The sequence below is a fragment of the Equus asinus genome, chromosome 12 (genome assembly GCF_041296235.1).
Source record: "Equus asinus isolate D_3611 breed Donkey chromosome 12, EquAss-T2T_v2, whole genome shotgun sequence".
In the NCBI taxonomy this organism is placed as follows: Eukaryota; Metazoa; Chordata; class Mammalia; order Perissodactyla; family Equidae; genus Equus; species Equus asinus.
In genome coordinates this window covers 40,940,358-40,957,166 of record NC_091801.1, presented here as the reverse complement: position 1 = coordinate 40,957,166, position 16,809 = coordinate 40,940,358, and the positions used below count along the sequence as shown (strand labels likewise).

General features: G+C 43.9%; 1 protein-coding gene across 1 annotated transcript; it reads left to right on the top strand.

The window, feature by feature from the left end:
- Window positions 1-271: 271 nt before the first annotated feature.
- GEM (GTP binding protein overexpressed in skeletal muscle) lies at window positions 272-12,279 on the top strand. The gene is made up of 5 exons (XM_014841657.3): window positions 272-430; window positions 1,782-2,121; window positions 8,334-8,410; window positions 9,396-9,600; window positions 11,110-12,279. The coding sequence occupies exons 2-5, from the start codon at window positions 1,791-1,793 to the stop codon at window positions 11,385-11,387; spliced, it is 891 nt and encodes a 296-aa protein (XP_014697143.1). The 5' UTR covers window positions 272-430; window positions 1,782-1,790; the 3' UTR covers window positions 11,388-12,279.
- Window positions 12,280-16,809: the final 4,530 nt, after the last annotated feature.

Sequence of the window (16,809 nt, the reverse complement as noted above, 5' to 3'; positions counted from 1 at the left end):
CCTCTCTCCTTTATCCCGACAGCTCGCGAGCGCTTTGCTGGGAAGCGCGATTAAGTAGCATTAGTTAAGTTTTTCCATCTTCCTGTGTCCACCTGGTAAAAATAAAATAAAACAATAAAGGAGCCCAGGATTGAACTGTCGTTATTTTTTAAACCGGGAGAGAGAGATCACATGACTGCGAGTAACTGATTTACAGAAGCGGCCGCAACTCGGAGTTCGCTGCAGAGCCGCCCCTCCCGGCGGGGGCGCTGACGTCACGGAAAAGCCCCGGCGCGGGCCTGCTGGGCGCGCTATAAAGGCGGGGCCGTGGCGGCTGCGGGCGGCGGGCACCGACGGCGGCCACGGCGGGAGCAGCCCCGCGCTCGGCGGCCCGGGATCGCGGCTCGCCCCGACGCACGGACGCCCCCCGCCCTGCAACCGGCGGAGACAAGTAAGGGGGCTGCTTCAGGGCTGTGATTGGTGTGGGGGTGGGCGTTCCCAGCCCGCAGAACTTCCTAAGTTGAGACATGAGCCCCTGGAGCTGCTCTTTGCGCTGTGGTTTTCTATTCGGGGGCCGAGTTTAAGGTGCAAAGAATGTCATTTGTCATCAGCAGCTTCCTTAGTTCAGTTCAGTAGGAGGGTCACCGCCTCATACAGACTGTGGGCTTAGAGGGCATTCCTTAGTGATACTTCATGTTTTTGTTGTTTGAATGCAAGTCAGCTGCTTGTAAGAGTAAAAAACTGGCCGGTCATCCTGGTTAGTGGCCGAGGTGTTGGGGTGTGGAGTGTGAGGGTGAGTGTCGGAAGGGCACTGTCGGTGCATTTCACACTCTCCTGAGTGGATTAAGATGTGAATGCTTCTATTTTATCTCAAGTAGCCTGGGAGAACGGACCTCCGTGCAAGAGGAGGGAGTCAGGCGAAGGGAAAGTTGTAGTTAAGTTGTTGAATGCCATTTAGGAGCGTCTTTGGCCTTTGATTTGCTTCAAGAAGGTGGAAATCTGAGTTGAATTAAAGAACTCTTGGCCTGGACATATTTTTTTTCAGAGTGAAGCATTTTCTCTGCAAATTGGATGGGTCCGAATGTGAGCAGGTCATTTCTCTGCCAGAAGGAGAAGGCTTGGGGCTGGGATGTTTTAAACATGATATCTGTGAGCAAGAGGGCAGAGCTGAGGCATAAACCTCAAACAGAAAGTCCTTTTCCCCCCCAAATAATAGCCTAGTCAGGCAGCTGGAGACCATCAGGGCAACTTTACTAAACATGGAAGTTCCAAAAAGTGCTTGTCCAATCCAGCCGTGGGGAGTGATGTCATTGCCACGTGTTTCCCACCAAGACACAAAAGCCTGCTGGACGCTGATGCACTTAAGATTCATGTTTAGACAAGAGCAGCTAACCTGGCCAGCTGGTCCCCAGCTCCATTAAATTGTTGGTTTTTAAGCCGTCTCTGGAGGTTCTTGGTTCCTTCTGGCTGCCTTTGTATTGGCTCTGAGTGAGGATCCCAAGGCTTCTTTCATGATGGAGCAAGCCCATGGGCAGTGGGCAATGTTAACAGTACTTTTTTCTCTTTGCAAATGACAGTCTGCCTGAGGAGCTGGTTACTAATAGCGTGTGTGTGTGTATGTCCACACACTGTTGAAACCCTTTTAGGGTTTGGAGACTGTCTCATTGGTGTTCCTTGTGTTATGGTTGCTTGGTTCTCACCCCATCTAATAAAATATCACTGATGACTGACTGTGTGTTTGAGGCTCCTGAGCGCTCGCTCATGCTTGCTAATGCTGACTTCTTGACCACTTTGCTCTCCAGGACCCAACGATGACTCTGAATAATGTCACCATGCGCCAGGGTGCTGTGGGCATGCAGCCACAACAGCAGCGTTGGAGTATCCCAGCTGACGGCAGGCATCTGATGGTCCAGAAAGAGCCCCACCAGTACAGCCAGCGCAACCGTCACTGTGTTACCCCTGAGGACCACTACCGCCGGAGCTGGTCCTCCGACTCCACAGATTCAGTCATCTCCTCTGAGTCGGGGAACACCTACTACCGGGTGGTGCTCATAGGGGAGCAGGGGGTGGGCAAGTCCACTCTGGCCAACATCTTTGCGGGTGTGCATGACAGCATGGACAGCGACTGCGAGGTGCTGGGAGGTAGGTGGCCCAACCCCAATGGCTTCTGTCCATTACAGTGGTCCAGGCAGGAAGAGCGAGCAAGTGGGTCATTTGTCTGCAGAGTTGGGAACTGCGATTGTGCACTCTTGGCACTGGCTGGGGGAGCTGAGTCCCCAGAAAAGCCCTGGCACAGGCCCTCGGGACTAGAAAATGAAAATGCGCAGAGATAGAACCTGGGCCAGAAAGGGAATTTCTTAGATTCTAGCACTAAAGGGACTGGGGGAGGCTGATTAAAGAGAGCAGAGCCGGAGGATCCCACCTCTGACCTGGACCTTTCAAGAGCTCAATGTAGACGTAGCCTTTTCCCATGGTTATACCTAAAACCAAACCGATTTGAAAACTGTTAGGATGGATTCATCGGTTTGTTTCCACCAATATTAGAGTCTTTTGAGGGTGTAAAATAGTTCAAAAATTTGTATTTGAAATAATAACAATAATTTTTTAAAAAATTTGAAGTGAAACAATGATGAAAAATATGTTTGTATAGATTTTAACAGTTTTTCAACACAGTTTTCCTTGTACAATCTCATTTAAAATATTTATTTGCTTAAGCCTTGCTTATTTCCAAAACTGATTTGAGGTGATGTAATCTCAAAGATGCATGTATTCCTCAAATACATGTAAAGCATAGCAGTATATTCTGGGAGGTAATATGAGGATCCCAGTAGCCAATGGTGTTCATACAGAGTCTTTCAGCCACAGCTTCCATCTTGGCATACATGACCAGGTAGCTGGTGTCCCGATTTGCAGCTGTAGAAATGAAGGAAGAATTTTCTAGTGCTTGCCAAAGTGGCATGGTCTGTCTGTACTCTCAGTTCCAACTCACAGCAGAATCACAGACTTCCAGAGTGGGAAGGGGCCTTAGTGACGACGCACTTCTACCGTCCGCTTCATGCGTAGGAGTCGCACTCCCTCCTCACTCCTGTCAGCCCATTTCCACTAAATGTTTATTTCTCTTGACTCTTTCTAGTGTCAGGCAGTTCTTGCTTCATGAGGCAGTTCCAGAACTGGGCTATAAATGATGACTCACTGATAGAACATCAATTTCTCTCCTCACTTCTGGAATCTCAGGGATGATAGCTAAACAAAAGTCCAGGGAGAAATAGGGCTAGTATTCCACATTTGATTTTCTCTTTCTTTCTAAAGGCTGGTGGGTGACTGTCGCTGCAGGAGAAAGGGAAAGAGGAACTAACATTTCGAATGTGCGTTAGCAATGGGAGAGGCGTCTTACTGGGTGTCTTATATTTGCTCCTGTTTATTTTGCTCCTCACAAAATTCCTGCACTCATATGAGTAAACTGAGTCTCAAGGAGACCAAGAGGCTTATCTAGAATCATTCAATGGGGCAGCTGGAATTAGAACTCGGGATTTTATAATCTTAAGTTGGTGCTTTTCTCATTCTGCCACTGATGGGGAACCTGCTATGTGCCAGGCACTTTGCAAAGTACTCCCCACAGGAATTTTTGATAATACTTACAAAAATTGCACCAATTGGGTCTTAATATCCCTATTTTACAGGTGAAGAAATGGAGGCTTTTGAGGTCAAGTGACTCTCCCAGGGTGAAAAAGCTGGTTCATGGTATGGCCAGGGTTCAAACCTAGTTATGGTTGAACCTAAATGCTCTGATCTTTCACTGTATTCTGCAGGCCCTGGATTTAGCACCCAAGTGCTGTTAAGTACTGTAGCACTTTGGATTGAGTATCATCCAGATGCCTGGCTCTGGGGTACTCAGTAATGGGTAAGGTACAGCATACCCCCTTAGGAAGGAGCTAAGTGTCAGTGGCTATAATTCAGAACAGTAAAATTACTGAATACATTAAGAAGTAACAATACCCTACTTTGGAGATTGACTTAAGGAAGAGATCAACTGAGAGTTTTTGTTTGTTTTTTTAAGAGGGAGGAATTGAAAAAGTTTGTGGATTATAGACTTTCAAAAATGTTTGGCGATTAAAGTAGAGTGGTATCTCTCCAGAGGGTAGCATCCACATAGGCGTAGAGTGGTAAGGAGGCGGACTCATACTTGGCATTGGGGAAGGTAGTCTTCTATATCTGGGAAACCTCTTTGTTTAATGGGGGTTGGGGAGAGAGAGAATTTTTTCCTTACTTCCTCAGAGAACTTTTGACAAGAAGCTCCTCAGACGACCCATCCTAGCTAATGTGTCCTGTTTGAGTACCTTAATTTATACGTCTAGGACTGCATCCCTTGTCTGCAGGCAGCTGTTGGACTCGCTAGTTGGCTTTATGTTTCCAAGAGGAGGGTTTTCCAAGGCCCCTACATTGTTCTTTTTTTCGCATTAACAAAAAAACTACACAACACTCTCATCATGATTTATCTTAATAAAGATGGATGTTGTTATGGTTATATTTCAATAATCTTATGACTCTCTGTATGCATTTAATGCTATTCATTTATTCATTCATCCGTTTATTCATTCCTAAACAAGTTACTGAACATACACCATGGCACTTGGTGAGGCACTATGGAAACATGCAAAGAATCAGGGGGGTTCTTCCCTCAGGATGCTTACAGTATATGCAATAGAGATCAGATATACATCAACTATAAATCAAGGTAGGCTGTGATAAGTGTCTTGAAAGAGGTACAAGGAGGTGCTTGGGAATTCAGAGGAGAAAAGATTACTTCTGATTGTGGAAATCAGAAAAGGGTTTATGGAAGAGGTGGTCTCTGAGCTGGACCTTAAGGACCACTGGGATTTGGAAGCCCTGAGATAGGTGAGAAGGCCCTGCACATGTCCATACAGGTAGAAGAAAGAGCACTGGACTTGCCATCTGATGGTGGGGGTTTGGACCCAGCTTTGAGACTGACTGAGCTGGGTGCCCTTGGACGAGATACTTAACCTCTTCAAGCTTCCTCTTTATTAACATAGGGATAATACCTACTTCCTAGTCTATTAGAGGATTAAAGGGGATAACATACGTTAAGCTTGTAGCTTAGTTCCTAGCACATAGTAAGTACAGAACGAACGTTAGTTAGAGCTGATTCTGAATCTACCGTTTCCTTTCCCTGGGCTTATCTTCCAAAACTGGCACTTATCATTACTTGTAGTCCCCATACTTTGGTCACTCTTGGCTGGGGCCTTTTGAGATGTGCAGAGGAGACAGGAGCCACTAGAGAAGACAGTGTTCTTAGAGCAGGTGTACCTTCCAGTGTTCCTTGGGATCCCTTGAGCTGTGAAAGCTGAAGGCAGTAGCAAGTTTTTAGGGGGAGGGATGCTGGAGCCTCAGAACTTTAGAGGAGCAGCGTGTGAAAGAACTCAAGGTTCTTGAGCCAGAACACAGCACAGCACTTGAGCCAGTCTGGGGCAGGAGGACCCCTCAGGCACATTTGGGGTCAAATGAGGAAAGGCAAGTCGAGGTATGATAGTCCAGGGAAAATGGCTACTGGCCACAAGTGTCCAATCATTGAAACTTGACCCCACCCACTCAGGATGCTCTCTCTTGCTATACAGGGTGTGAATGCACGCCCCCAGCTTTCACCTAGAGCACTGGAGCCATGAGGACTTCCCCAGACCCAGGGTACTGGAAAGCTTTACAAGCCAATAGGCCTCCATCCTTTCTTCACATGCCTTAACCTGGGGCAAATTGCAGACTCTTCAGGAATTCCATGTTTGTTTATTTCCCTTTTCCTCACCTGAGTAGCACTTAAAGAGGCTAAAAGGTGAGTGACTAAGCGAGGAAGAGAACTAGAGCTTTGGTTACAGGCAGACCCTCTCCTGGTTAGAAGGCCATCAAGCAGGATGCTTTGTGTGTTTGAAGAATCCTTGGGACCTGCAGCCTGAGGCAGTATATAAACCCAGGTGTGGGGCATGTGGGATGGAGATGTATTGTTTTAGGCTCTTGGGTTTAAGCACAATGATTTTTCAGGCAGAGGTGAGTCCATACAGAATGATACTGTCAGGAACCTTCCAGAACAGCAAAGCAGTTTGGCTGTATGTTCACAGCCATAATCCTTAGTCCACTTTTTCTCTAGACTTGCTCTAGGCTTAATCTAAGAGAAAGTTTGAGTTTGCTTTTTCCCTTAGCTATTGGAATACAGTATGTTTCTATTTGAACTACTGGGGATTCAAGTGAGTCCCTTGGACCTGCTTTTGGGTGGTGAGTGGTGGGCTGAGGGCAGAGAGAGTGCTTTATTGAGTTTTCTAAGCACGGGGAGGGCTTTTAGAGAAAAGGTGAAAACTCGGAGGTATTAAGGGGCGGTCAACCCTCCAACCGCATCTGTGCTGCTCCAGCTCTGATGATTTCCATTTGGTTGTATAAATGTGTCTATTGAGGTCGTGAGGCCCTCCTCTGCAGTAAACCAAATGTACCTCCTACTGTGATCCTGTTCACGCTGCATATTGTGGCCAGCAAACATGATGGGCATAGCAGATTTTTAATCCCCTGGTGGAAAACAGTCACCATTGATGAGGAGAATGACACCTAGAGGAGGTGGGGAAATTGACAGAAAGACAGAGCCATCCCTGGTTACCTTTCTTCTCATTTGTCCACATTTTCCTTCCTTTCCCGCTCCTGATTCTAGTTCCTTGATAAAGAAGCATTGAACCTGGAACACTGCTTTTTATAAACTCCTCATGATTATAAAGCAAGAAATGTCATTGTTCTCCCAGAGTAGCCTCTTAAGCTAAGATTTACCTGTAGTAGGAAACGCTGAGTATGGCAAGCACTGAATTCCTTCATCTGAAAAAGTGATGAGAACAGCTAACATATATTACATTTTTACTTTGTGCCCAGGCTTAATATATGTAATTGTCACACAGCCCTAAGGCGTGGATACTGTTATCAATCCGATTTCACAGATAAGGAAACTGAGGCTCAGAGAGCTTAAGTAAGTGGTCCAGGGCCACATAGCTAATAAGGGATGGCACCCAGATTCTAATTCAGGTTTGCTTATGCTCACAGCACAATGCTATATTTATCATTCATTGCTTCATTCATTTGGTAAGTATTTACTGAGCGCCTGCAGGCACTATCATGGGTACCGGGGGATATAGCAGTAAACAGCACAGATGCAAATCTCTGCTTTAACATTCTAGGGGCCGAGAGAGACAGAAAATAATAAGTGAGTTCAATGGATTGCATGTTAGATGGTGATAAGCACAATAAAGAAAAATAAAACAGGGAAGAGAGTGGGGAATGTTGGTAGGGGAGAGGTGTTACAATTTTAAATAGATGGTCAGAGAACACCTCTCTCAGAAGGAGGTAAGGGAAAAAGCATTTTGGATATTTGAGGGAACAGATTCCAGGCAAAGGGAACAGCAAGAAAAATGATTAAAAAATCATTGTGAAAATTATAATTTTCAAATGGTAAAATTCAAAACAGGAAACCTCATTGTGAAAATAGAGTGGAGATGGGCTCAGTTGTATGGAGTTGATGGGAATCCCTCTTGCAAAAATTCCAGTGAAGGGGCCCCCCCCCACCCCGGCCCCGCTCCCCGATTTTTCCAGGCTGGAGCTGTTCTGGCCCATTGTACTGCATTCACCCTTCACCTCCCCTCAATCTGGGCTCAAGTGCAGGAAGGGAAGTTTCCATTACCATGTAGAGCTGGAGGCTGCACTTCTGTTGCACTTAAGATGGAAAAACAAACCCGTTTATTCCTAGGGGGCTGTATTTTTTTAAGGAAGAAAGCTTCAGCCAAAGCAGAGATAGTCATTAAGATTTTTTCCTTGCACATTTCGAAAGAGGAGAAATGTCCCTGAGCTCAAAGCTCCTGGAATTGCCAGTGAATGTGCAGTAATCCCCCCACTGGAGGGTGCAGTGGATCTCCATGTAAGGCTCATGAACAGGGCTTACAGTTCCACTGGGCAGTTAGTATTTTCTCATGGAATCATCTGTTGAATCTGAGTCAAAGGCTCTAAAATGAGTTTATCCTCGTAAATGTTTCCTTGTAGAAAGGTTGAGGAATGATGAAGGCATGCCTTTCACTTCGAGTGGTTTAGTGATGCACGTTCTGAAGACGTAGCTGCTCTGCTCCGTGAGTCCTGGAGGAATATATGTAGACTGTTGTTGAAAGTGATTAAAAAAATAGTAATTTGCCTTTGCGGATATCTGTATATTTACATAATTAATTGCATAGTTAGTAAGTTTATTTTCTAGCATAATTTTCTACGTGACCCTCTTATATAAAAGTGTTGCCTGTTTGACTACAATATTACTATTCTTTGTTTTCTAGAAGATACATACGAGCGAACGCTCATTGTTGATGGGGAAAGTGCAACAATTATACTCCTGGATATGTGGGAAAATAAGGTATGCAGAGCCCACAGCTCTCTGTAAATTCCTCAGGGCTTGGCTTCCAACAGGCTATTTGGTGCAAGGATGACCTTGCCCTTTTTCGTGTTGCAGGTGAGGTGGGCTCATTTTCTTGATTAAAAGCGTTTACTGGGAACCCGGCCCTATGGTGTAGTGAAGCTCGCATGTTCTGCTGTAGTGGCCCGGGGTTCGTGGGTTTGGATCCCCGGTGCAGACCTAGCGCCTTTTATCAAGCCACACTGTGGCGGCAGCCCACATAAAATGGAGGAAGATTGGCATAGATATTAGCTCAGAGCCAATCTTCCTCAAAAAAGTAGAAAGCTTTTATTTCTGTAGTATGAGACTATTCTAAGGAATAGGCTGTTTGCAAATGTGCTCTGACTAACAAGCAAGTTGTAATGATTTGTCCTTAGCTCTTAGCAAAAATACAAAAAGGTATATTTGTTTTAGGGAAAGTACCAACAAGTACGGATGATAATTTAAAATTGTATAAAACCACATTATATGAAGTTGATGTTCTCGATACTAGTCTTCAGCATTTGGTTTTTAAAGATTTTGGGTTCTGAGCATATATGCTACGCTTTCTGTTCATTGAGAACCCTCCTAGTCTCATAAAAAGATTCTTAATTTCTTCACTTGAGAAGGGGGAGTTTTTTGAACACCAGAAAAAGGCTCATTCTTGGTAGTTGAGATCGAAAGTGGAAATATTGTTTGGCAGAGTCATATAATTTATGAGCTCAACTCAAGCTGTAGGAGGAATTGGACAGTAAAGACTTTTTGGCATAAGTACTTGATGGGCTAGCAGTCTTTACAGCCACCAGACACCTTGCAGGCCTGGAAGACTGATGCATTGGGGCACTGGAGTAAATTTTCTTGCTTTCTCATATCAGCAGAGGTACTTTAGGATACACGTCATTTCTTCGCAAACTGACTCCTCATTTACCAGGCCATCCTGAGCTCATGGAGCATCTGCTCATTTCAGGGGGAAAATGAATGGCTCCAAGACCACTGCATGCAAGTTGGGGATGCCTACCTGATTGTCTACTCCATCACAGACCGAGCCAGCTTCGAGAAGGCATCTGAGCTGCGAATCCAGCTCCGCAGGGCCCGGCAGACAGAGGACATTCCTATAATTTTGGTTGGCAACAAAAGCGACCTGGTGCGGTGCCGGGAAGTGTCTGTATCAGGTAAGGGAAGTGGTGGCAGTATCATAGAAACAATCTCTGGGTCACTTTCATTTTCCTTCAGACAGGTGTTCTTCCCTTTCTCTTTCATGAAGCTGGAACCAGGGACTCATTAAAATGCTACACGGAGTTTTATGTAAGACTCCTACATTTCCAGTAGATTGTCTCTGTGCTGGTTGTTGTTCCCTTGTCCATCTGGTCTACCTGCAGGATTCCAATTTCCCCAACCCCAAGTCTTTCCCTGGAATTCCTTTAGGGAAAAGATCATGCTCAGGAATTTATTGGCAGTCCTCAACCTTTTCTCCTTGTCCTTTCTGTTCCACAGGGAGATCTCAAGAGTCCAGGAAGGTGAAAGTAGCATCTTATGCAAGAAGGATGGGAACTCTGATTTAAGGAGCTGTGAGGAAGAGTTCCATTGAGAATTAGAATTCTACTCTGGCTGCCTCTGGTCCTGTAGACCCTAGAAACACCTTCATAGCTCCCACCTTTGGCTTCCTGAGTTTTAGTTAAGGCATTAGTCTGATGGTGTCAAAGGTACATTTTCATATTTAGTTTAGGGATAATTCCTGTTTGCTGAATGGGCAGCCAAGTGCTTGAGATTTTATTGGCCTAATACAGATTGGTCCCTGGTATAGTGGTAAAAAATAGAACACTGCATTGCCAGGCCTCACTCAGGAGAGAAGAAACCTGAAAGACTTAATGTACACAACTAATTTGGGAATGTCTTACTCTTGGGGAATGACTGTTTTCAGTCATCATTTTTTCCTAACCAAAACTTGGACACGCGGTCATTGAACACAATGGAACATTTGAAATTGAGACTGTTCCAGAAAAGCTTGCTGTATAGTTTGCTGTAACTGTATTTTACATTTGTGAAATCCTCAACATTTTTTCAAAATAATCTCATCAAAGCATAACTTTTTTTTTTAAGAGAGGAAAGCGAAATAGTAGGATTCTTATTTTCAATTCAGGAAACTGAGTCAGGAGAAAGAGTTCAGAATGTGAGCTTGAGCATAAAACCGGCCTAAATTCACATCTGCCACTTACAGGTTATGAACTCCCTCAAGCTTTTAAAAGACCTCTCTCAATTTCTTCATCTGTCTGAAAGGGATAATGTATTTTTCAAGATTGTTGTGAGCATTAAAAAAATGTTTATAAAGCATTTAATTCAATTCCCAGCACACAGTAAGTACAATAAATTAAGGCTATGTTTTTTATTGTTATAATTAACATTACTATATTTGATGAAACGGGACCTTCACACAGTGAATTTATGATGGACCGGATCTAAAGCCCATCCCTCCTGCTTTCAGGAATCTTCCTATGAGATTCTATATATGCTCTGGGAGGACATATGTCACAGTGGCCTCTGATATGCCACTGCATATGTGACTGACTTAGGGTCACCTTGAGAACAATCTAGAGTTGGGAATCATCCAGCTTGGCTGTGTGCTGTGTAGGGTCATACTGTGCAGCCCCTCTGACTTTCCTCTCCCCTCCTTTCCCTACCAGAAGGGAGAGCGTGTGCTGTGGTGTTCGACTGCAAGTTTATCGAGACCTCTGCCGCTGTCCAGCACAACGTGAAGGAGCTGTTTGAGGGCATAGTGCGGCAGGTCCGCCTTCGGCGGGACAGCAAGGAGAAGAATGAGCGGCGGCTGGCCTACCAGAAGAGGAGGGAGAGCATCCCCAGGAAAGCCAGGCGCTTCTGGGGCAAGATTGTGGCCAAAAACAACAAGAATATGGCCTTCAAGCTCAAGTCCAAATCCTGCCATGACCTCTCTGTGCTCTAGGCACCCAGCATCACCCAGATGTCCCCCTGGTGGACATCGTTGAAGACCATTGGGACCAATAATCTATATTAGATTGGATTCTTAAGTATTGTTAGATGTGGCTTCCTCTTATACAGCCGGGAATTAACATGTTAGCCTCACGGGCAGCATAATGCATGGGAAATGAAAGATCTTCGTAAGGAATCAGTATTTATTTACAGGAAAAGCCTGATCTTGCTACTTGAACACCTAAGACTCGTTAGAGGATGTGTTTGGTGTTCACATGTGTTTCCTCTCCTTTTGAATAGTAGGGAAATGAAGCCTACAAAAGAATGCCTAGAACAAGAACTTTTCATTATTGAAATGTTGCCTAGTGTTCTGCTATGTGAATTTAAGGCCAATGGGTCATAAATATAGGAAAGCTGTCAAAGGGTTTATTCAAAGGAGGGAGAACTTCTTTCTCTGTACTTTATATTCGTGGAGCTAGGATTATAGAACTGGGTTCATGATGGTTATGATTGTTACTGCTCTGTCAAGCTGTGAAAAGAAATTATGGACCTTGCTGGAAACTAAAGCTTAGCAAAGAATTTTTGTTCAGTACCCACAGTTGGGGATCCAGAAATGTATAGAATTGGGAACTGATACATGTACTACTTATGGGTTCAAAAATTATATCTTTACTTCTGTGTCTTATAATTCTTATTTAGGGGGAAGTTATGTTAATCAAGCTCTACTTAGTCAAGCTACCTTTTGTGTTTCATTATTTTTTAAATCATAGGGCCATCATAAAAATATTTTTAAAATCTGAATTGTTGGTAACCTGGAGTGCAAAATGACAAATTTTTAAATATAATCAAAGGTCTGAATTTTTATAAAACATAAAAAATAAATACTTCTGGTATTTTGGGTTGAACCTTGTATGCCATAGCTCTGCTCTATTTATTATTATTTTGCAAAATAATAACCATTTTAACATTTGATAAAGCATATTTATGAACATATTTCTTAAGAAGAAAAATGTCCATTTTATTACCATTTTCTATCTTTTTCAGAATATGCAAGTTTTTACCTATATGTCTTATAATAAAAGAAATAAAATCTTTGGAAAAAAAAGACATTCTTAAATGTTTTTCCTCCCCAAACAAGATTGTGATTATTTTGATAAACCTTTTAGAGCAGGCACATTCTAAAGAAACATACCTGTGATTTTATTTTTTCTTTTCATTAGCAATAACCCAGTCATTAACTGTTTTATAGAGTATCCCCCAAATCTCTCTATTGGAGCCATGATTCTCAGTCATGCCAAGTTATTTTTGGCTGATACAATTGGGAAGTATTTGGGGTCATCCAAATGCTAAGTTACAGTAAAAGCCAGATTGATCCTTTCTTTGGTCTTGCAAATTCCTGATGAGCAAATGTACCTTGTTTTGCTCCCTGAAGGCTTGTGGTCCAAAGCTTGATCAAAGCATTAGAGGAAATTATAAAGGATTAGGAAGAGGAAAAAAAGGAAACTGGTGATTTTCATCTAGAGATCTGGCCAAGGCAAGGCTTTAACCAAATTCTCCGCTTTGACAATGCGATTTGACGTTAATCATGTGGCATCTGTCCAATGGCGGTGTGTAACCCTTTTACTGGAATGAAACTTCCTGGTGTTCCCCTTTCACACCTCTGGCCCCTGCATGCACCCTCTTTCATTCTCACCTCCCTGTCTGAGTGACAATCATGGGACCTTGCATATTGCCTAAAGCAACACAGTTTTACAGTTTTACAAGGTATCTCTTAGTTTTCTCGGGCCTCTCCTCCTTTTTCCATGTCAAGAGCAAATTTCCCATCTCTCTGCATCTTTTAATTGCTCAAGGAAACCATACAGGGAAGTGATAAGAGTAAAGATTCAGCCCTAGGGTGAATCTTGGCTGTGCCGCTTCACATCAGTGTGTCTCTTTAGTAAAGATTAAACCTTTCTAACCATCAGTTTTCTCATCTGCAAAATGGGGTTGCTAATAATACCTATCTTGTAAGGTGGTGAGATGAATGTCTTTTAATCTTCCATACCATAAAGAGCTCAAGAGATGTCAGTTTTTATTGTCGTATATCTTCCATTCTGCATAAATTAAAGTTAGTTTTATATGTCTGTCTCCCCCAGTTGGAATGGAAACTCCTTAAAATCAGGAACCCGTACTTCTTTTCCTTTGTATCCCTCCGCTCTCTTCAGTGCATTGCCTTGCATACGTTGGGGTTTTTATAGTGTTTCTTACTGAATTTAATAGATCTTCCCAATGGCCCTGTGAAGTTGACAGGCCATTTTACAGCAAACAAGTTCAGGGGGATAAGTGACTTGTTCAAGTTTGATCAGATGTTAAGTGTCTAGGCTGGGACTGGAGTTCAGACGTGACTCTGAGTCATTTGCATATTCTGTATCCAAAACTGTTTCCCACGAGCACAGCTCTTTTCATCCCCACGTGCCACCACATATGCACACACACGTTCTTTAGCCACACGATTCTCTGTTCTCACAAATTTTCAACCTTTCTCCTCACTTATTTTAGCTCTTGCCAGCCAAATGGCCAACAGCTCCCAAGCCTTCCACACTTAAGGACATGTTCAAAATTGTCCCACTGGGGCTGCCTCACCTTGAGCCAGGGCAGGACAGGGCAGGATGCATTTCAATCTGAGAAGCTTTCGGTTAAGAGGTACAGCTCTGGAGTCAGACAGACCTGGGTTTCAGTCTGGTTTTATCACCTACTAGATGTGTGACCAGGAGTAACTTCCTTATCCTGTCGACCCCAGTTTTCCCATCTGTGACATGGGGTAACGATAATGCCTACTTCCCAGTGTTGTGGCGAGGATAATGTGAGACCTGCAAAAGTGTGAGTTATCGTCCCAGGAGAACTCTGACTCCTTTGACTCTAATGCGGTCTTCACACCTTCAGTCACTCACACATTCTTCACATGCTGTTGGGCACCTGGCTGGAAATATGGTGACTAAGACATTGTCTTGGTCCTCAGAGCCCTTGAGAGTAGTAAATTTGTCCTGAAAAGCCAAAGGAGATGGCATTGGGGATAGGAAGAAATGAAAAAAACTGTGACAGGATTATACTTGAGAGGGACTGGATTTGCTGCCATTACATAAAATTCAAATGAAGGAAAAAATGATTATTAAAATGATTGGCTTCAATGTGGAAAAGTAAATTGGGCTATTTTTTAAAATTCTATTTGGGGGAAGTAAGAGCATTGGAGAAAGTTTGGTTTTTAGTATCTGGCACTTTTGCTTGCTAATACATGACCTCTTCAATATAGGGAAAGAGGCAGGTGATTATGAATTCGCATGGCCAAATTGATGGAGCTCCTGCTTGTGCAAGGAGACAATCCCACTGTGGAGAACCCTCAGTGGGAGAGGGCAGTTCTGCCTTTAGGAAGCGTATCATCTAGTTAGCTTATGATGTAGCAGTGGGATGTGAGAGGGGTGGTGAATGAGGACAACTGCACAAAAACCTAGACTACAATGTAGACAATAAGAAGGGCCAGCAGAGACATGTGAAGTAAGGCAGTTGGAGCTTGGCTGGGAGAAAGAGTTCCTTGCTTGACTGGTGCAATCATGGACGTCTTGGAGGAAGTGGCATTGAGCTGGATCTTGAAGACTACTCAAGATTTCCACAGGTAAGGTTGGTGGAAGGAAAGAAAAAGGGAGAGGTTGGGCTATGTAAAGAAAATAGCATAAGCAAGGGCAGAAAGGCAGGAAAAAGAAAAAGCTGTTTAGAAAAATGATAAAAGTACAGTTTGGCCAGGAGTTTTCTGGGAGGTGGTTAAGTGAAGTGGTTAAATGCTTGAGGCTTGGAATCAGATAGACATAGTTTCAAATTCTTAGTTGTTAGGTGTAGTGGATTGAATAGAGTTCCCCCCCAATTCGTGTCCACCTCAAAATGTGGCCTTATTTGGAAATAGGGTCTTTGTAGATGTAATTAGTTCAGGATCTCGAGATGAAATCACCCTGGATTTAGGGTGGGCCCTAAATCCAATGAGTGGTGCCTTTATAAGGGAGAGGAGAAACAGCGGTTTGGACACAAAAGAGACACCCAGGGAAGAAAGCTGTGTGAAGATGGAGGCAGATGCAGCTGCAAGCCAAGCAATGCCTGGGACCCCCAGAAGCTGGAGATGGAAGGAAGGATTCTCCCCTAGCGCCTTCTGAGGGAGTAAGGCCCTGCCGACATCTATCTTAGATTTCTAGCCTCCAGAACTGCAAGAGAATACATTTTTGTTGTTTTAAGGCACCAAGTTTATGGTAATGTCAGCAGTGCAAGGAAATGAAATACATTTCCTTGCAAGTTACTTAGCCTCTATGAGTGTCAATTTCTTCATGTGAAAAACAAGGCTAATACTCATCTCAAAGGATTATCATGAGGATTAAATGAAGAGCATTTAATTTATTGTCAATCCAAGAGGTGGAGAGTGAGTAAACTGGAAGATCAGCTGGAAAGCAAGTGGAGAATATGTCGATTTCCAGGCTGAGAAGTTGAGATTTGCTTCAGAAGGCAATGCAGGCGCTTGAATGTTTCCAAACAGGGTGTGACAAATCAAGTGGTGCTGCTTTAGGACATCACTCAGGAGAGCTGACCTGGCAGGAACCGGAAGGCATGAGAGCCCCACTAAAGGAGACCAGTGAAGAAGCCACCAGAACACCTAGCCTGGTGTATTGACTAGCGTGCTCCTGGCAGAGGGAAGGAGTCGATCATCGGGGGAAGCCTCTGCTCAGAATGTCCATTGATGTGTTCATTGGACTTACAAGGTGCACATAACTGGCAGTGTTCAAGGTTTTGTACAAGGAATACTCACAAAACAATGAAGCCTGATGCCTACAACAACCAGAGAGCATTGCAAATGACAGAGAGTGAGAGAAAGGCAGCAGAGTGGGGCAGACCCAAGTGTCAGCCGAGGCCCTGGTTATAAGATTACACTGGAGTAAGGGTGTGGATTCCAACTTTGCCTAGAAAGCCACAAAACAAGAGACCCTAAACCATCAGTAGAGGTCCAGTCTAACTCCTGAGGAAATGAGGAAGTTAATATTATACCCTGCTTTTCTTTAATGTGTCTAGGGAAAAATGTGTGCAAACCATGGGCTTAGAGGTTTTTAGCAAAAGCATGCTATTGTCTGCACAGGTGGCTGTGTGTGCATGCACGTGCACACATGTATGTTTGCACGTGAGTGCACATGTGCGTATGTGCATGTTTTGGGGAGGGGAGGACAGGTGAGAAGGAGAGGGCTCATAGTTGAAGGAGAAGCAGAGTACTGCAATCAGAGTAACTTCAAATATCAACTAGACTCTCATCCTGCTCCATTTTTCAGTATATTCCAAAAATGGCGATGCTGTCAGTGGTCTTATTTATTTCAGCGTCTACCAAGGAAACTGAGTATTCAAGAGGTGCCTGTCCTTTCTAAAACTCAAAA

What these genes read in the sequence shown, in the direction of transcription:
- GEM (XM_014841657.3), top strand. Translation starts at nt 1,791, where the DNA reads ATGACTCTGAATAATGTCACCATGCGCCAGGGTGCTGTGGGCATGCAG. An exon ending in CGACTGCGAGGTGCTGGGAG is followed by an intron (nt 2,122 to 8,333) that starts GTAGGTGGCCCA and finishes TTTGTTTTCTAG; the next exon opens with AAGATACATACGAGCGAACG. An exon ending in CCGGGAAGTGTCTGTATCAG is followed by an intron (nt 9,601 to 11,109) that starts GTAAGGGAAGTG and finishes TTTCCCTACCAG; the next exon opens with AAGGGAGAGCGTGTGCTGTG.